Below are 21461 nucleotides of genomic sequence, written 5' to 3' on the forward strand. Positions count from 1 at the left end.
AAATAAGAAAAAGCATTTCAAAAACCGCTAGCAGATCCGCAAAACGCTAGCGGTTTTTGAAATGCTTTTTCTTATTTTTATGAAGCGTTTCAGCTAGTGTTTTGCGGTTTTGGGTAGCGTTTTTGGTGTAGTACATTTCATATATTGTTACAGTAAGGCCTCGGTCACATTACAAACGCGGACGGCACGCACGCGGAAAGCAACGCGTACGAACGCACGCCATCCGCGTTTGTATGCGTTGCGTGGCTGATCCCATCACTGAAAAGTGAATTGGACAGCCACGCGTTTTGGCAAAAAATGCGTGCATTATGCGTTCCCGGACCGCACAGTCTGATGTCTATGCACTGTCTGATGTCGTGCGTGTCGGCCACCTGCACGCGTTTCCAAAACGCGGCTGGAAACGCGTGCAGTGTGAACGGGGCCTTAAGCTGTTACTGAACAGCTACTGTAACAAAAAGGCCTGCAAAACCGCTCTAAACTGGCGTTTTTCAGAGCGGTTTGCGTTTTTCCTATACTTTACATTGGAGGCAGAAACGCCTCCGCAATCCAAAAAATGCTTTAGCCCGGGAGTATGCGTTTCAGCAAAACGCCTCACGCTCTGGTGTGAACCACCCCATTGAAATACATTACCCTAGCGTATCCACAGACACAAGCGGCTGTAAAAACGCCAGAAAACCCGCTCGGTGTGCACCAGCCCTAAGCCTTTGTTCACACTTCCGTTTTTAAAACGCTGACAATTTTTGTGGCGTTTTGCGGGAGTGATTTTTCTGCTATTTCACGTGGAAAAATCACTGAACGGTTCGGCGATTTTTCCATGATCGCATTTAGCACTATTATAGCACTGAAACGCGATCACCTGGAAATGGTGCAGGTTACGCGTTTGCCGTTTTTGGGCGATTTGCGCAAATCGCCCAAATGAGAACAGGCCCATAGACTTTTATTACCCTAGTGCTTTAAAAAGCACTAGCGTTTGAGCGTTTTGCTGAAATCGCAGCAAAACGCTCTAGTGTGAATGGGGCCTTACTGTTGGGGCCGTTCACACTTAAAATTGCAGAACGCCGGCAATTACCGCCGTCATTTTGCTGTAGTGATTTTCCCGCGATTAGCGTGGAAAAATCACTGGACACTGCGGCGGTTTTAGAGCGATTGCGATTAGCGTGCTATGCACGCTAATCACGTTCGCAAATCACGGAACGCCGGCAAACCGCTGCATACAGCGCGGTTGCGGTTATCGCTAACCGCAACCGCGGCAGTGAGAACACTGCCACTCGCTACATTGTGTAGCGGTTCTTGCAGAACCGCTATCGGTTTGCCGTGAGCGGGAATCGCGCGAACAATATCTGAAATCTACTACACCAAATGCGCTTCACAAAACCGCAAAATGCTAGGTGAAACGCTACAGAAAAAGAAGAAAAGGCGTTTCAAAATCTGCTAGCATTTTGCGGATCTGCTAGCGGGTTTTGATGTGCACCAGGCCTATCTGCTCCAAATTCCTCTAGCGTTTTGCGGATCTGCAAGAGGTTTTTGATGTGCACTGGGCCACAGGCAGGCATTAGGAAGGAGTGTCACGTGACATACTGGGTTAGCGGTCCCCGCAGCTTTTCCTCCTGATGGGTGTGACCAGTCTCATTAGATGGGCGGAGAGAGGGCGGCCCTGTAGGGACTCGCCGTGCAGTGTGGGAAGAAAGCTCAAGCAGCCATTTTGTCGCACGGCGAGCAGTGAGCGCCTGAGCGGGAGAAACCGGGAGAGGCGCCGCCATGTTATCCGCCGCGCAGCTGTTGGATGAGTTAATGGGCCGGGATCGGAACCTGGCGCCGGACGAGAAACGGTGCAACGTGCGCTGGGATGACGAGAACGTGAGTCACGTGTCTGGGCCTGTGCGCCTACCGGCCATGAGGGAGCGCTGAGCACGCTGACAGCTAGTGTGTGTGGGGATTTACCAGAGACCCCATCCGCCAGACAGAGGCCTTCCAACAGCCGAAACCTGACTGTTCACCACGGGCAACTGCACTGTGCCTGGTCGCCACGGGCAACTGTGCGCAGGGTTGCCACTTCATCCCTTAAAATACTGGCACATATGAATTATACATGCCTTGTGGCTAGTTAGATGTGGTTTAGGCACTGGTTATGTGTGAGTAGCCCCAGAAACTGTATAGCTTAGATGTGTCATTTAAAGGGATGAGGTGGCAACCTTAGCTGTGCGTGGTCGCCATGGACTACTCCGCTATGCATGGTTTGCACCATGGGCATTTAGCTGTTCATGGTCTGCACCATGGGCATCTCCTCTGCATGCTTTTCTGTAAATTATTTCCATGCTGGTTGTAAAGGCAGTGTGGGGGATAGTTTGCAGTAATAAAGGGAGGCTTTGTGTAAAGGACGTGTGATGGAGAGGGGGGTTGTGTACAGTTGTTGTAGGGGAGGAGTCATAATCAGTAATAATGGTGATAGTGTAGGGACATGTGGTTGGCTCCATTAATCACATTGCTGATGTCTGCAGTATTTTATGGAGTACATAACCATGCAACTAGGATGGTGGTTAACGGCAACCTCGCCTATGCACAGGTGGGGTAATTAGTGTCTCAGGTGGATTCTATGTAGCTGACACTTAAAAGGACTCAGAGCTGAGAAAATAAAGATTTTATACATACCTGGCGCTTCCTCCGGCCCCATCTGCCTGAATCACTCCCACTCTGCCGTCCGATGACTGCAGCTCCGCGAACCGGGTCCCCACACTTTCGTCATCGCGGACAGTCTACGCAGGAAAAGTGCGCTCCTCTACATATCTCTCCAGCAGCTGCTGGAGAGATACGCAAACAGCTCGCTACTTACACTAGACTGGCTCCAACTGATGGTGGTGCGGGGACCCGGTTCACGGAGCTGCAGACATCGGTGGGAGTGATCCAGGCAGATAGGGCTGGAGGAAGCCCCAGGTATGTATAAAATCTGTTTTTGTCAGCTCTGGTACAGTTCAATTATCCCACCTGTGCATAGGTGATGTTGCCTGCAAAACGTGGCACAGTTGACAGGTTTGAGAAATGTTGAACTAGGAGCTAGTATGAGTACGTGAGCTGGTGCTAAAGTCCATGTAAGTCCCATAATGCATTGCAGCGTGCGCAAGACATTTCTGGAAATGACAAAAGCTGGCAGGTGCTGCCAACCTGGCGGATGAGCTGATTTATCGCCTACAGGGCGGGGGTCAGAGGCGCAGCACTTTGTAGGTAAATATTGATGATTCCCTCAATCCCTGTCCCAACCCTCTTAGTAGCAAACAGGGGAGACATGCAATTTGGGGTCCAGCTATTGCCGCCACCCGAATTGAGAAATCCCTGTGTGCCACCACAGCCCTATTAACGGTGTAAGGCGGTCCTCAAGTCAGGTGCGGATTAAGAGCTAAGATGACCTGATCTGTTTAAAGGACTTCCAAAGCGAGTGGACTTAAATTTTACTCACCTGGGGCGTCTTCCAGCCCATAGCAGTTGTCTCGTGCCCTTACCGCAGCCCTGGTCCACTGCATTGTCCCAATGACCGCCTGTGACAATTACGAACCCGACAGGTCGCGTCTTCTGCAGGAGTGCGACGCCTCCAGCGGGATCGCGATCTTCACAGGCAGCCAACAGGACGACGCGGAGGACGGACGCTGCTGCGAGGGCACTCCCCCCAGGTGTGTAAAATATGTTTAAGCCCCCTTGCCTCGGAAGTTCTTTTACAGGACCAAGCTGTGAGAAAACATTTATTTCCTTTTTAAACTATACCATTTGCCTGGCAATCCTGATGGTTTTTCTAGCCAGTAGTAGAGATGATCAGTGAGATGCAAATACTTCCAAGTTCATGCAGGATTCTGTAAATTTCATGCAAATATATTCAGCTTGAAAATTGACCAATCAATTTAAACCTAGGTAGGATTTGATTGGTCCATTTTCATATCTGTGTTCTCCCCAGAATTTTTTTCTAGCCGGGTGGGACACGATGAGAGAATGCAGGGCTGGTGCTTCTGTGTGCAACTCAGCATAGGAGGAGGTGAGCTGAGGACATCCGGGTGCTAACCAAAATTAGCCGGGTGGAAAGAGCCTGGGGGGAACACTGCATAAATTTGCATAAAAATGTACATAAATCTGCATGAACGTGGAAATATTTGCATCTCATTGATCATTCAGTAGTCAGTAGTATCTGTATCACACCTAATGCTAAGTACACACTATACAATGTTCTGTTGGATGGATGGTGTTCGTTGGATAAATTCCAGAATGTTCGATCTTATTTTCAATCGTTTTTCTGGTTGAATCCTCATAGAAGTGAATGGAAATTGATAAGAAAATCGTTCGAGCAAAAAAAAAAAAGGTACTTATCCGTTAGCCGGGCGCATCCGGCAGGTGGCGCTGTTGTATCGAATTTCGATGCGCTGGGTTGTATCTAATTCCATTCATACTTCAACGTAGTACTGTGTGAATGGAAGCGCCGCAGGTGGCGCTAATTACATTGATACGTTGATAACAATACAGTGTTAATGGCAAGGAATACATTGCATTTGAAGTGGCCGGCACTGGCACTTAATGGAATTCAAATGAAGGCGGCAGCAATGTAACAGATGAAGCCGCTGCCTTCATCTGTTCTTCTTCTCCCCCTTTGCCCTCTCTCAACTATACAACCCTGCCCCCCCCCCCCCCCCCCCACAGTCGTTCGTCGCAAGGAAACAAGCAGGATTCCTTGCCGTGACGAACGACTCTGGGGGGAGACGCATGTCCCCGCAGGCTGCCAGCATTGTAGAAGCGAGAGGAGGGCAAAGGGGGAGAAGAAGAACAGAGGAAGGCGGCGGCTTCATCTGCATTGCCGCCGCCTTCATTTGAATTCCATGTAAAAGTGCCAGCCACTTCAAATACAATGTATTCCTTGCCATTAACACTGTATTGTTATCAACGTATCAATGTAATTAGCGCCACCTGCGGCGCTTCCATTCACACAGTACTACGTTGAAGTATGAATGGAATTAGATACAACCCAGCGCATCGAAATTCGCTACAACAGCGCCACCTGCCGGATGCGCCCGGCTAACGGATAAGTACCAAAAAAAAAATGGTATGGTGTGTATTTTGCATAAAACAAACATATGGCTAATCTTGGCAGGTTTTTGTTAGAAACACCTGATCTGCATGCTTGTTCAGGGCTCGTTCACACTAGAGGCGCTGTCGATTTTTCAAAAGCGCTCTGAAAGTGGCTACACTACGCTTTCTTATGGTGTAGTTCAGATTGGGGTGTTCCGTACCCTGTCAGTTGACATAAGTGCTGCATGGACCATTTTCTGGGTGATTTTGCCCTCAATGGAAGGTATAGGAAAAACGCTCAAATCACATAGTGCAGCGATTGCGCTCGCGTTTTTAAGAATAAATATTGTATTTTCTGGATCAAAGAGTTCACTTCCTGACTTGGGTCAGGGAGTGAATTAAAAAACTGCTCTGGAAAAGTGCTTAGAAAAGCCCTTAAAAAAAAAAAAAAAAAAACACATTGCCCACTCAAGTGCCGGGAAAGGAACAAAATCCCCCAAAAAAACTGCCAACGCGAACAGACACTATCGGAATGCAATGGGAACGAGTCCTCAGTGTTCCTCAAACCTTTCCTCGTGACTCCCTAAAGTGCAAGTTTTGCTGACAACCTCACCTATACACAGGTGGGGTAATTAGTGTCTTAGCTACATGGAATGCACTTGGCTGAGACACTAATTACCCCACCTGTGCATAGGTGAGGTTGCCTGTAAAACATGCATTGTTTGGGAGTTGCAAGGACAGATTTGGGAAACGCTGCTCTAATGCTGGGCATACACGGCTCGATGCCCCCTTATCAATTGAGCCGCTGATGGCTCGATTGATATCGAGTGGGAATCAATACGAGCGGGGACGCGGCGGTGGTTGATCCGGCGGCTAATCGCCCGCCGGATCGACCCGTGTATACCCAGCATAAGTATTAGCAGCAGTGGATCAGCAGGAGAGCCAGGCAATGTGCATTTTTAAAATGAAATACCTTATTTTTTGGAATATAAGCTGCACTTTTTCTCCTCGAAAACTGGGGGGGGGGGGGGGGAGGGGAGTGGGTGCGTCTTATATTTCAAAGATATGGAATATAGCCATGCAGAGTGTGCAGGTCATCTACGGGTATACTATACCTGCTCTTTCTGCCACGACCCTCTCCCCTTTGCTCCGGGTCCTGCATCTTCCCCAATCCTCTTTGATCTTCACCTCCTGGCAGTGCGCTCCTCTTCTGTTGCAGTGGTAGGCAGGGGCACCGGCCACCTACTGCTGTGCAGAACCGCAAGGTCCACAATACCGCTGGCTCCATCCACGCTATGCAGTGTTCTCCCCAGAAATTTTTTCCAGCCGGGTGGCATGAAAAAGTAGCCGGATGGGGTGCGACAGGAAAATGTATGTGGTATTTACTACCCCGTCTCACCCTCAAACCACCCCCATCCATATATTGCTTACCTACTCATTGGTGGTGAGTGCCCACTATTATTATTATTTAAAGAGAACCCGAGGTGTGTTTAAAGAATGTTATCTGCATACAGAGGCTGGATCTTCCTATACAGCCCAGCCTCTGTTGCTATACCAAACCCCACTAAGGTCCCCCTGCACTCTGCAATCCCTCATAAATCACAGTCATGCTCTGAGGCTGTGTTTACATCTGTAGTGTCAGTCTCAGCTGCTCCCCCGCCTCCTGCATAGCTCCGATCCCTGCCCCCATCCCTTCCCTCCAATCAGCAGGGAGGGAAGAGATGCAGGCGGGGACCGGAGTTCTGCAGGAGGCGGGGAGAGCAGCAGACTGACACTATAGAGATAAACACAGCCAGCTCTGACAAGCTGTTTGTCAGCAACGTGGCTGTGATTTATGAGGGATTGCAGAGTGCAGGGGGACCTTAGGGGGGGTTTGGGATAGCAATAGAGGTTGGGCTGTATAGGCAGATCCAGCCTCTGTATGCAGATAATAATCTTCAAACCCACCTCGGGTTCTCTTTAAGTATTTATATAGCAGCTCAGACAAATTCCGCAGCGCTGTACAGCGTAAGTTGTCTTGTCACTTAACTGTCCATTAAAGTGGCTCAGTCTAGTTCCTACCATAGTCATATGTGTGTATTGTATGTACTGTAGTCTATGGCTAATTTAGGGGGAAGCCAGTGAACTTATCTGTATGGTTTTGGGATTTGGGAGGAAACTGGAGTGCCCAGCAGAAACCCATGCAGACACAGGGAGAACATACAGACTCCATGCAGATAGTGCCCTTCTAAATATCTCCCTGCAGCAGTACTGGTAAAAGCAGTGACATGTGAGCCCTTTGCGTCATCTGAAAGGCGACTAAATGCTGTAAGCCCACCCAGAGCTGTGTATCAGTGTTGGTTATAAAATTAAGCCACGCTGCTATACAGCCCTGTGCAGGTTTACAGCGCATGGCTGCCTGTCAGATGACACAGAAAATACTGTTCTTTACCTAAATGTATCTGTGCTGCAGCAGTGGAGATCTGCTATACAGTATAGAAAAAGCAGTGAGGTCTTGTAGCAATGGTGCCTCTGGGCAAGGAATGGTAGGACTAGGGGTGGGTGAAGGCAGAGGATACAAGGTACAGACCTTTTTGAAAAATGCTGGGCAGAGGTGGCAGGATGGGGGCAGGAAATGGAGGCAGACTGCAGTCCATTCAGAATTTTTTTTTTCATTTAGCAGTACAGGATCTGGCCCTCACCTCTCGCACAGACAGTGCAGTAGGAATTGAGGAAACTAAAATGGCTCGGCCTCTCCTGCTATATACAGGCATGAATGAACTCTATGTGACCTGGTCAGTGGTCACAGGAGTCAGACCAGAGCAAGCCCAGATGGAATGTAAGGAGTGAGGGACAGCATTACTGTGCGGGCTGCCATGCTCCATTAGCTGGCCACACGCTGTGAGGTCTAGAAAGCGTGACTCGCTTGCTTAAGCGTAACCATGCCGTGCCGTCCCGGCTATCAGAAAAATACGGAGGACAGCAGTAGCTGGAGGTAGAGCCTGACATGCTGGACGCTTGCAGAGAGAAGGGACCTGGCTGTGAGGAGTACAAGCAGAGGGAGAAGCTGTGGTATTTGGAAACTGTGACTACATCAATAAATCCCCGTCTGCCAAACCATGTGCGCGTACCTCATACAGGCTCGAGTCTCCCTGCTATGTAAACTCCGGCAAGCAGACAGCCTCTAACACGCCCCTCACAGTCTATAGGCTAGCGCAGATGGTCCCACCTCTCACCACGCGCTGAGCCAATGAATGTACGAGTCTGCCGGGAAGCAGAAGAGTTTGTACTCAGAAAAGCAGAGCAGATTCAGGACAGCGCTGGGTTTTGCCATTTTGTAAGAGAGCCCAGCGCGTCTTGATAGATCACGTGAAACCAGCCGGGCGGTGCTTAATTTGAAGTGGGCGGCCCGCCCACTTGTTTGATTCTGGGGAGAACACTGCTATGTGTGTCAGGGGTAACATATGTCATGCATTACCGGTTCAGCACGCCGTGGGCACAGGAGGGCTGCAGGGGGCTGGTCCAAGCCCCCAGGTAAGTGAAACTTTTTGTTTTTCAGTTGAGGATCAGTTTAAAGGAAACTGTAGTGTAGTTAAGGACCGTGTAGTGTAATAGAGGTGACCGTATAGTGGTAGAGGTGACGGGAATTAGCGTAGATTGAGTAGCACAAATACAGTTTTATGGGATAAAAGGTCCATAAGACACCCCTGCAATATAGACGCACCTAGGTTGTTGTTTTTTACACTCTAAACCTAGGAGCGTCGTCTATTCTGAAAAAAAAGTTACATGTCAGCCTCCATAATGTCTCACCTCAGGTTCTATTTAAAGTGGACCAAAATTCAAAATACAAGATTTCAGAAATAAAATCTATTTTCTAAATTATAATAATAGCAGCCTTTTTTCAGCTGCATGATGACAAATATAAAATATTTTACATTTAAAGCGGAATATAACCCTGCGTTTCAACTTTGCTCTAAAACATTATTTACAGCATATTATATGCAAAAAGCATTTTTTTTTTTTACTAGACCAGCATTGGAAGGGTTACACACAGAGGTTTAAAGTTCTGTGGAGAGATATGCAGAAGTTCAGATTGTTACATTCTAGTTAGTTAAATGTATCTATTGAGAAATGTTACACACTCTTTGGCTGTCCTACAGCTCCTTCTCAGTCAGAGTGAGTCACATTCAACACTTAGATACATTTTGTTTACATAAATGTATCTAAGTCAGCTTCGGATGCATCTGCAGACATTTCCAGGAACTTTAAAGCTCTGTGTAACCCTTCCAATGCTGGTCTAGTAAAAAAAAATGCTGGTTGCATATAATATACTGTAAATAATGTTTTAGAGCAAAGTTGAAATGCAGGGTTATATTCTGCTTTAATGGAGGAACCCCTCCCTTTCATGTTGCCAGGACAGAAACCGGCAAACTGGTGTAGTAGCAGGTGTCTGGCAAAGGAGGAATTGCGAATGGCTGCCACCTGTATAACCCTAGTTATGAAGAGAAGGGTGAAAAGCATGCACTGAAATGCTCATAGGCTTGAAGGAGTGTTTATTTATCTTTGTATGTGTCAGCGTGGTGCAACTAAATATTTTGAATTAAAAAAAGTTTAGTTTGGGTCTGCTTTAACCACTTGAGGACCACAGTCTTTCTACCCCTTAAGGACCGGCCACTTTTTTTCCATTCAGACCACTGCAGCTTTCACGGTTTATTGCTCGCTCATACAACCTACCACCTAAATGAATTTTGGCTCCTTTTCTTGTCACTAATAAAGCTTTCTTTTGGTGCTATTTGATTGCTCCTGCGATTTTTACTTTTTATTATATTCATCAAAAAAGACATGAATTTTGGCAAAAAAATGATTTTTTTAACTTTCTGTGCTGACAATTTTCAAATAAAGTAAAATTTCTGTATACATGCAGCGCGAAAAATGTGGACAAACATGTTTTTGATTAAAAAAAAAACCATTCAGTGTATATTTATTGGTTTGGGTAAAAGTTATAGCGTTTACAAACTATGGTGCAAAAAGTGAATTTTGCCATTTTCAAGCATCTATGACTTTTCTGACCCCCTGTCATATTTCATGAGGGGCTAGAATTCCAGGATAGTATAAATACCCCCCAAATGACCCCATTTTGGAAAGAAGACATCCCAAAGTATTCACTGAGAGGCATAGTGAGTTCATAGAAGATATTATTTTTTGTCACAAGTAAGCGGAAAATGACACTTTGTGACAAAAAAAAAGGAAAAAAAAAAAAAGAATCCATTTCTTCTAACTTGCGACAAAAAAAAATGAAATCTGCCACGGACTCACCATGCCCCTCTCTGAATACCTTGAAGTGTCTACTTTCCAAAATGGGGTCATTTGTGGGGTGTGTTTACTGTCCTCGCATTTTGGTGGGTGCTAATTTGTAAGCACCCCTGTAAAGCCTAAAGGTGCTCATTGGACTTTGGGCCCCTTAGCGCAGTTAGGCTGCAAAAAAGTGCCACACATGTGGTATTGCCGTACTCAAGAGAAGTAGTAGAATGTGTTTTGGGGTGTATTTTTACACATACCCATGCTGGGTGGGAGAAATATCTCTGTAAATGACAATTTTTTCATTTTTTTTACACACAATTGTCCATTTACAGAGTTATTTCTCCCACCCAGCATGGGTATGTGTAAAAATACACCCCAAAACACATTGTACTACTTCTCCCGAGTACGGCGATACCACATGTGTGGCACTTTTTTGCACCCTAACTGCGCTAAAGGGCCCAAAGTCCAATGAGTACCTTTAGGATTTCACAAGTCATTTTGCGGAATTTGATTTCCAGACTACTCCTCACGGTTTAGGGCCCCTAAAATGCCAGGGCAGTATAGGAACCCCACAAATGACCCCATTTTAGAAAGAAGACACCCCAAGGTATTCCGTTAGGAGTATGGTGAGTTCATAGAAGATTTTATTTTTTGTCAAGTTAGCGGAAAATTGATTTTTATTGTTTTTTTCACAAAGTGTCATTTTCCACTAACTTAGGGTCTGATCTGATAGGTAAAAGTGACAGGTGGTGATAGGGGGTGATTGATGGGTGATTGATGGGTAATTAGTGGGTGTTTAGAGGAGAGAATAGATGTAAACAATGGATTTGGGAGGTGATCTGATGTCGGATCTGCGGGCGATCTATTGGTGTGGGTGGGTGATCAGATTGCCCGCAAGGGGCAGGTTAGGGGCTGATTGTTGGGTGTCAGTGACAGGGGGTGATTGATGGGTGATTGACGGGTGATTGACAGGTTATCAGGGAAGATAGATGCATACAGTACACAGGGGGGGGGGGGGTCTGGGGAGAATCTGAGGGGTGGGGGGGTGATCAGGAGGGGACAGGGGGGGGGGATAAAAAAAAAATAGCGTTGACAGATAGTGACAGGGAGTGATTGATGGGTTATTAGGGGGGTGATTGGGTGCAAACAGGGGTCTGGGGGGTGGGCAGGGGGGGGGTCTGAGGGGTGCTGTGGGCGATCAGTGGGCGGGGGGGGGCAGATCAGTGTGTTTGGGTGCAGACTAGGGTGGCTGCAGCCTGCCCTGGTGGTCCCTCGGACACTGGGATCACCAGGGCAGGAGGCAGCCTGTATAATACACTTTGTATACATTACAAAGTGTATTATACACTTTGTAGCGGCGATCGCGGGGTTAACATCCCGCCGGCGCTTCCGTATGGCCGGCGGGATGTTACGGCGGGTGGGCGGAGCCAGTTGCCGGGGGAAGCGCGCGTCATCAATGACGCGATCGCTCCCCCGGCATGCCTAAAGGACGCGCCGCCTGAAGGCGTATTGCGGTCCTTTAGGCGTCCACTTTGCCGCCGCCAATGGGCTGTGGGCGGTCGGCAAGTGGTTAATGGAGTGTATGCCATTGGGGTGATGAGCATTATATGCACTGTGCTGAATTTTCAACTTCTCGGCAGTGTTGTGTGCGCATGCATGCTGGGAGATGAAGTCAGTGGATGCAAGTACAGAGAAAATGCAACGTTGGTGACAGATGGCTACAGCTTTTCTTTTCAGTTCAGCTGCCTGCTGAAGCCCATGAGAACCATCCCTAATGTAATAAAGTGGACCAGTGAGAGTCATAGGGTGTTGTGCTAGACGAGAGCAGACGCTAATAATCCAGGAAGTGTGCTGCCCTATACAGGAAGTGATCTCTGTTTACTTCCTGTATAGGGCAGCGCCTTTACTGGACACATAAGCTGCCTTTACCACATGTCACCGCTAATCTGTGTGAATTATGCTGCGAATAAGCAGCAGGGGGTCCAGACTTCAGGAGGGTGCCAGGAGCGGGATCAGAGGAAGTAAAGCGGGCAGGCAAGTGGGGAGGGAGCTGGTCTGCCGCTTAGGGCTTGTTTTAGGGAGAGCTGCAAGTCTGACTGCCGCTAGCTCTTTTAGGGGGAGGGCTTAAGGTAGCCATACACTGTCTCGATTCCCCGCCGTTTCGACAGCAGATTCGATCCTGGGATCAAATCTGCTGCCAATCGTTCGCGGTAAACGCAGCCTCCGATTCCCTCCCGAAATCGGATCGGTCCGTCGATCGCGCCGTGCGGGAAATTACCCTCGATCGCCCGCGGGTAAAGTGCGCGTCGCTAGCGGCGGCCGATCCGATCAGGTATACATTACCTGAGGCTGGCTCCCGGACGTCTTCTCCATGCTGCACGGCTCTGTTCCGGCTCCATCCGATCCCGGCGGTTCCTGTGTCACTGCAGTGACCAGGAAGTTCTAATAGAGGGTGCTCTATTTGAACTTCCTGGTCACGGAGTAACACAGGAAGCGCCGTAATGGATCCGGAACAGAGCCGTGCAATGCGGAGAAGATGCCCGGGAGCCAGCTTCAGGTAATGTATACGGGGGGGGGGACAGGCGGCAGGAGCAGCTCAGCAGATGGTGAATCGGTTTCAGGCTGAAATCGATTCACAATCTGTTTGCAGTAAAGGCAGCCATACGATCCCTCTCTGATCAGATTCGATCAGATAGGGATCTGTCAGCTGGTCGATCTAATGGCACATCGACCAGTGTATGGCTACCTTTATAGTTCGAGCATACTCAAAATATATACTAGGGCTTATTTTCAGGAGAGACCTTACATTTGGGGAAACACGGTATACAGTAATAAGACATCGGTGGAAGGTATAGATGGTTATAAATATGAATAAGGACATGGTTTTGAGGGGAGGTTGGGAGGGGAAAACAATTGACTTGGGACTCAAATAATCCTAGATCATATCAAACTTGTCCTTGTTGATATTTGCATTGAATTTAACCTCTGTGAATGTGGACATGTATTTTTTGTTATACCCTTTGTCCTAATAAAAAATTTGTTTAAAAAAAAATATATGAATAAGGAAGGCAGTGGAAGGGGTAGGGTGACATATTAGTTTTGAACTTATAATAAAGGGGTGTAATTGGGAGTGTGGTGATGTTGTAGGTTAATACTTATAGATTAATACTAATGTGCAAATGTGTGTAAAGTGATAAAGGAGAGATTATTAAATAAGGGGTTCAGTGAAGGATAGGAGGGATAACCTACAATAAAGATAGTGGCATAGGTTGATGTGATAGTTCTCAGCCATTTAATAGTCGCTATAGAAAAGTGAAAAGTTATACACTGTTCTGGCAGAACCCAGTTATTTTAAAGGGAACCCGAGGTGGGTATTTAAAATCGTAAGAGAACACCGTGGCATATCCTGTGTGCTATGACATGCTTCTGTGTCTCTGTATTGCTGCCTCTAAGTCCCCCCGGGGTCTCCTTTGCCCCCCTGTAAAAAGCGCTAGGCTATCGACAATCTCCTTGTCGCTAGCCGTGTATCTACCTCCATCCTGTCATTCTATATGGCTGCCCACCTCCGTGAGCTTCCTCCAATTGGAAGCTAAGCCGTGACCTGGCAGGTACTTCCTGGGTCGCGGCTTAGCTTCCAATTGGAGGAAGCTCACAGGAGGCGGGGAGCGTGCATTGAATGACAGGATGGAGGTAAATACATTGCTAGCTACAAGGAGATTGTTGCTAGCCTAGCGCTTTTTACAGGGAGGCACAGGAGACCCTGGGGGGACTTTGAGGCGGCAATACAGAGACAGGGATATGCCTCTGTGTTCTCTTACGATTTTTGAAGTCTCCTGGCTGGTACTTTGGGAAAGGGAAGCCTCGGGGTCCCAAAGAGGCTCCCCCCCCCCCATCCCTGTAGCTGCAGGCAATCCAGCGCTGGCTCCCCCGAAGTGCCCCGCAATCCTCACTTGATATATTTACCTTCCCTGGCTCCAATGGGTGGCGCTGTTGCTGCTCTCAGCGCGGAAATAGTAGATTCCAGTCGGGCCCGCTCTACTGCGCAGTAGAGCGGACTCTATTGGGATCAGCTACTAGCGTCTATTTCCGAGGCCAGAGCGGCGCCTGCGCTGGAGCTGGAAACGTAAATATTTACATGCTCACTGTTTGTGGACCCGCAGTGAGACCACCATGGGCCAGAGGACGGGGGAATCCTCGATAGAATCCTGAGGGGGGTACCCCCCCCCCAGGGGCATATTTTTTAAAATACAGATTCTCTTTAAACTTTTGGCTGTTGAACATTTACAGGCACTTTTTACTATAACTTATTATTCCAGTTCAGTGTTGAATGGGAGGGCCTTATGGGATAGTGTACTGGCCATTTGTGCTTGGCGGGGTACATCTACATTGGTAGATTGCAGACTTGGTTGTGTTGCTAGAATCTGCCTAAAGATGTAACTGGATATAGAATCATCTAAAAATTGGTTGGTGAATGGCAGGCGTAATGTTGGCCATATGTCAGGTGACTTGGCGGCCGATAAACCATCCAATTTGATTATAATCCGATGAAAATCTGTGCCGCCGAGTGCTTAGCCAACCAACAATGCAACCAATTTTGGGCTGAAATTGGTCAAATCTATCGGTTGGACATGCTGCAAGGTGTCGGGTGCGCGGTGGTGACTGCGAGCGAGATTGGGATGAGCGTCGAATGCGACGAACCCCGAATGCTGTTTCACACGCCTATGTTACTAGGCAACTAAGTGAAACTCGTGTATGGACAGCGGAGGGAGCCCAGACCAAGTGGTGGCAGCAGACAGGTAGTATATAGTGTACTTAGCACATTAAGCATTGGGGGGCAGCAGTGAGGCGGTGGATATGGTAACACGAGGCTGATTCTGGATCAGTTTCAGCATGAGATTGATCGGGAATTGGCCTGCTGTGTATGGGCAGCTGACAAATCTTTCTGATCAAATTTGATTAGTCTAAACAGATTTGATTGGAGAGGGATCTGTCTATTGCTCAAATCTAAAATGTTAAAATGTTACAGGGCCAGAGTTAGGACACCTATGTTTACCTGGGTACTTCTGCGCAGTATAGGTGATTAAGCATAAGAATGCATTCTTCTGTGAACTAAAACCCTGGCTTTTAATTTAGCTGTAGGGATAACAGTTGTGCCTGGATGAGTGAATCTGTGAATGCAATTGTTTGAACATTTGCATGTGAGTGTGCGAAGGGTTAATAGCTTTTTGCTGTTTCTAGCCACACCCCCTTCAGCACCTCCCTTTCCCTAATAATAATTTATTTAATGTCCTAACTAGAGGCGATGTGCCTGGATATATGTATGTTTATTGCTCAAATCTGCCTATCATCTCTAGATGTATGGGCACCTTTAGTGTACGGTAATTTTGTGGCGTGGAACAGGTTAATGTGTTGGGTTGTCTGCCTGAGTGGTAGAGATCAGAATGGAAGCCTGGCAGGGTGATGTGTGGGTGGATGTGTATGTATGCAACACTTGGCTGACGCCCTCTGTCAGTGTAGCTGTATGAGCATATACTTATGAAATCCCATTCTGCTCCATCCCAGTGGAAAATTCCCAGCTGTCTGCTGGGAGCTGCAGTGTTTTCCTGAATAGAGCGCGGATGTGTAGTTCAAGTTGCTCTCTGGCCTTCCGGCTTGTTCAGGTGCGAACAAGGGGGGGGGGGGAGCTATTAGCCTACTACAAAGTTGTGTTTTGGTGGCAAAGAACCCCCTCCAACCACCCCTAAAAAAAGAATTTTTAAAAATTTCCACCTAACAGTACCATTTACTTTGAGACAATCATGCCCATTTAAAGCTCTCCCAAGCCACGTAAAACACAGAGGGCTGATTTCAACACGTGGGCCTTGAGTTTGTCACCTGTGCTTTATATTCGAAAACTGAAGGCTGCCAGTTCAGATCTGTCTATAAGGCCAGGGTCACACTTGGCAGAATCGCATGCGTTTTCCACTATGTACTATGGGGAAACTGCATGTGATTCAAGTAAGCGTGACCCTGGCTTTAGGCATACTGGTCGTCTGTACTGTCTGCAAGAATAGAAGGGATCCACACCATTTTCTGTCCAAAATTACCAGCTGCAAAAGTTTTAACCTTCCTACACACTCTCCCTAGTAAGTTATTACACTGATGTGCTTGGAATGGGTCTGAAAGAAATTGTTTTAAAGTAAACCAGAGGTGAAAAAATGGATTCTTGCCGACAGAGGTAGGTAGGGCTTCCCAGGTCATCCTCACTCCTACTGCTGGTTGCCGGGACCTTCTGGATGATTCGGGCCACGTCTCCACAGATCCGCTTGGCACAAGCTGCTCCGGCCAATGGCGTTAGTGTAGTTGTGCAAACGCAGTACAGCCGCGCTCATGTATGTTCAGGAGCATGGCTGCGATCAGAAATCCGACATTTCTTTTGAGGGCCCACGAGTGTCAATGGTGTTCTGGAGGATGGCCTGGGAAGCCTGTACAGGATCCAGAGGCTTTCTTCTTGAGCTTCGCCTTGGATATAGTGTAAAAACAAAAGAATGGCTGGGCTCTACCACTTAGATATCGCTTGTTAATGACAAAGTATGTAGACATTAATATGGAACTATGTAGCCAGTCTGCACAGTCTAGGAGAAAATGGGACATTTTTGGAAGCGTGTTTTTAAGGGACCCTGAGCAGTAAAAGAAAAAAACCCTGAAATTTGATCTTTTGGCTTCCTCCAGCGACCACCACTGATCACGGCTCACGGGTGTCCGACTGACCCACTTCCCACTATTGCCCGATACAAAATGCTGCAGGGGACAAAAACAGGATTCCTATTACAGGCTTTGTTCACATCTAAAATCGCGATCGCTGAGGCCAGTTTTTTTCAATTTTGCGAGTAATTTTTTTTCTTCCCTCCCGACGCTAACCCACGCGCTGCGTTTTTTTTTTTTTTTTTTTTTACAGCGCTTTTGCAGAGCGATTCTGTTTTTTCCACTTCCTGGCGTCAGTCAGTGAACTTTCACCCAGAAATGAATAAATGCAATGTATTTATTCCTGAAAGCGCAAATGCAATCGCCACACCAAGCGATTTTGTGAGCGTTTTGCACTTTTTCTATACCTTCGATTTAAAGCAAAATCACCCCAAAAATGTACAGGCAGCGCTTTAGACGGAAAGCAGGCGAAACACGCAGATATTAACTACCTTATAAGGATTCATTGCACAAGCGTCCATTTTTAAAATCGCTGCGCTAAAAAATAGGCGAAAACGCCTTAGGTGTGAACAAGCCCAAATATCAGGATTTACTATACCAGGCATTACTTGCATGTACTTATGAGGCTTGACTTGGGACTTGGGCACTTAGTTTACTATAACAAGATTATACTGTGTATCGGGATAGGGAAAACGTGTGTACTTCAGTATAGAGTGGTCCCTCTTGGTTACCCATATCTGCTAGCCAGAGAGGCTGCAAGGTCTGTCTTGTCTTCTGTTCAGGTGGCTGATGCCCTGCTGGGGACTCTTGGGAGTCATTCTGTATCAGGAAATCTCTCCAAGGGGGATGCGGACACTACTTATCACTAGAAACATGGAGATTAGTGTTCACCTGTTTTTGTTTGATGCCACACTTTGTCATTGAAGTGGGTTTGATGTTTTCCCTTCAGTGCAGTACTAAGCTGTGTTTGGTGTTCCTGTCTTCTTCCCTAGTCTCCATGTATCTGTTGGCCCTGCGATTAGCAGCTTTACATTTGTAGCATGTATCAGCTGTTCTGTCTCTCACAGAATTAGGGAAATGTCACCCTCTAGGTTCTTGGCTTGGCCTGGTCAGAGATAAGCCAGGAATGTCACATAAAGGCCACAAGTTCATGTGTCTTAGCACAGGACACTAGAGCCGTTGTGTATGTGTGACACCTGTCGCCATGTTTTACTGTCCAACTATAAAGAACTTATACTGGGTGTTGGTTGTGGCGTGCTTTTTGCTTTGTTTTGCAGTTACATACTATGCTGTCTTATATAAATCTCTCTACCAAATTATCACTTATGACAGGTCAGTTCTATGATGCTGGGATACTTCTAGTTGAGTTTGCTTTAACATTTCTTCAAGTGGACCTATACTCCTTCTGCTTACTTTTTTGTTAGAGAGTAAGCAGTATAGAGAAAATACATTAAACCCCTGGATTCCCTCTCCCTCCTCACATGACCTGAAACCAACTTCTTGCACTGACTGCCCACTGCATGGCTGCCTTGTAGTGTGCCAGGTGCAGTGACATCATAACCTAGCTTCTCACAGGGGTAAGCATAGGGAGAAGAGGAAGACACTGGTGGCTCCCTGAAACAAAATAACCGGTGGGAGGGGCAGCGAGATGTATACACACCCACTAATTGTGTCATCCATCAAGGTCAAGCTTGATTCTGCAAGTAACAATGAATGGAATGTGCAGGTGACCATGAATGGAACAAGCACTATGCAGACATGTCGCTCTGGTAGATCAGAATGACGTGCTGTTGCTATGGGGAAGAAGGAAGAGACACTGCATGATGGAGCAGCTTCTTGGTAGGGTAATGAAGGGCGCTACGTTCTCATCGTCAGTTAATCTGACTTCCCAGACCAATACACAACCGCGGGCGGGCATTTACAGGTTAGATTCTTGGCCAAGACAGACACCTTTAGCATGTAGCTACTCGGATGCAAATTTTAAAGCTTGTTAATGGAAGGTGGGATATGATGAGCAATATCAGTTGTTTGGCAATTCTGCTGATCATCCACCTCAGTGTTTCTGATAAAAATCTGACCATATTGCCTGCATGCTTGATTTCAGGTTTGTGACTTGGACACTACTGCAGCCAAAGAGATCAATAGGACTGCCAGGCAACTGGTATTAGGAAATAAATATGGCAGCCTCCACACCGTACAAGGAGAAAAGGCCACGGGGGATTGCTGCTAGTAGAATATCTGTAAAATTACAGGTATTCTACTGCTTAAAGTGGACCTGAACTCTAGCACAGGACAGAAGGAAAAATGGAGAAATGTACCCTGTATGTATTTAAAGAGTTTAGCCTGTCTAATTCCCCCTTACCTCACCACTGAATTTGATCTTTCAGCTGTATCAGCTCAGGAATCTACTCTACAAATTAGCTGCTCTGCCATGGTAAACACTGTAAGGATGCTAACCAGGCAATCCTAAAGTTAAAATCACTTACTTTTCTTGTTGATAAATGATCATTCCTCAGTTTACCTGACTCTTATTTGGTACACACAAAAATTGGTACACAAAAAGGAATTTGCAGGGCATGCTGGGTTTTCTGCTTCTCTATTTCCCCTCAGACTTAACTAATGCAGCCTTATTGGAAGGCTTATTGGAAAGTCTCTTTCCCTCCTATTTTTCCTCCCACACCTCTGTTCCTCTCTGACTGGCCAATATGTCTCATGCTGAGACGATGCACGTTCTATAGTGAAGGGTGAGCAAATCAGGCAGAGGAGAGTAAGGGAGGAAATTACATTAGGATTGGCTTCAAAATAGCAACAGATAAAATGGGAAATGCTAAGGATTTTTTTTTTCTGTAGAAAAATCACAAATCAAAATGTGGACAGTGCAATACATATGTTATGCAAGTAGAGCAAATATTTACTTGTTTTTGATAGTATGGCTGAAAGCCCCTCTTAAAGGGAAGGTTCCAGCAAAATAAAAAAATGAGTTTCACTTACCCGGGGCTTCTACCAGCCCCATGCAGCCTTCCTGTGCCCTCGTAGACACTCACTACTGCTCCAGTCCCCCGCTGGCGAGGTTGGCGGGCCGCATTGCGTACATTTTTACGCATTCCAGCTAGTGCAGGAACATTAAAACATACATTTTTACGCGTTACTGGTTCAATCGTACATTTTTACACATTGAACCAGTAATGCGTAAAAATGTATGTGTTAATGGTCCTGAGCTAGCGGGAATGCGTAAAAATGTACGCAATGTGGCCCGCCGACCTCTGAGGTCGGCAAGCTGCCAGCGGGGGACTGGAGCAGCAGTGAGTGACTACGAGGGCACAGGATGGCTGCATGGGGCTGGTAGAAGCCCCAAGTAAGTGAAACTCATTTTTTTATTTTGCTTGGACATTCCCTTTAAACAATATGAAAGCAGGAAGTAGACACTGCGGATTTATTGCAGGATTTGTATCTGCTGCAACAAAGGCCTTTTTTTCCTTTAAAGGCTATTATTCTAATGCATATCTTATCGAACAGAGAGGAAGTTATGAGTTCAGGCCTGGTTTAATTCCCATAGTAAAATATTGGTGATATTTACAATATTTACTATGTCTTAACTCTTGATGCCGAACACTTAACCAACAACCCTGCAGGCAGGAAGCAGACCAGGTATGAACCATTCTTACCTGGCAGACCTTTTATCACATCCTTCAAGATTTAGATGCTGCCTGGCTCCTAGGGTTTGTCCTGCTCCGCCTATATATGTGTACACATTACTGCCAACATGGAAAAGCGGCTTTGCAGCAAGATGTCATGAATTACCAGCATTGTGTCTAGTGACGCGTTCAGTAATGACGTTTCCCATTACATTTCTATGATCCTAACCATGTTCTGTTTTCTGACAGGTGTGCAAGTACTATTTGTGTGAATTTTGTCCTGCTGAGCTGTTCACAAATACACGGTCGGATTTAGGTAAGTTAAGTCTATCACAAACCAAATTTACGCCATTTATGTGCAATTTGTTTTCCTTAAAGGACTTACGAGGCGAAAACTAAAAAAAAAAGTTAATTACCTTATGGCCATTTCAGTGCTCCTAGCAGACTCTCAGCACCTGGCCTGTCACTGTGTGGCCCTCTGTCAGCATTATCCAAGCTGTAGTTCAGGCCCCGACCCTGCCCAGGGTCGCCCTATCAATTTGCAATCAAAAACGCCGCTTTAAAAAAATCCTGCATCTGCGCAGTTCTTAGCCGCTAGTGCGGCTGCGCAGGTTCTCTGGCCTGTCCCCGGCCCGTCCTCGCTCCCTTCAGTCTGCGCTGTACGTCATGTGGGCGTGTCCGCACGGCCACCCACATGACTGATTGAGGGACAAGTCAGCCGCGCCCCCTCAGCCGAGAGAAACAGCGCTGAGAGTGGGGAGACGTGACTTGTCACGTGACTTTTTTTAAAGCGGCGTTTTTGATGATAATGCTGACAGAGGG

At 46.9% G+C, this 21461-nt stretch overlaps 1 protein-coding gene across 1 annotated transcript in view; it reads left to right on the forward strand.

The window, feature by feature from the left end:
• The first annotated feature begins 1625 nt into the window (after positions 1 to 1625).
• LUC7L3 (LUC7 like 3 pre-mRNA splicing factor) overlaps positions 1626 to 21461 on the forward strand; it is a 47146-nt gene continuing 27310 nt past the window's right edge. Inside the window, exons 1-2 of the mRNA XM_068263695.1 lie at positions 1626 to 1857; positions 20889 to 20955. Coding sequence (XP_068119796.1) covers positions 1759 to 1857; positions 20889 to 20955 — 166 coding nt within the window. The 5' untranslated portion in view covers positions 1626 to 1758. The remainder of the gene's footprint in view (positions 1858 to 20888; positions 20956 to 21461) is intronic.

The sequence above is a fragment of the Hyperolius riggenbachi genome, chromosome 12 (genome assembly GCF_040937935.1).
Source record: "Hyperolius riggenbachi isolate aHypRig1 chromosome 12, aHypRig1.pri, whole genome shotgun sequence".
Classification (NCBI taxonomy): domain Eukaryota; kingdom Metazoa; phylum Chordata; class Amphibia; order Anura; family Hyperoliidae; genus Hyperolius; species Hyperolius riggenbachi.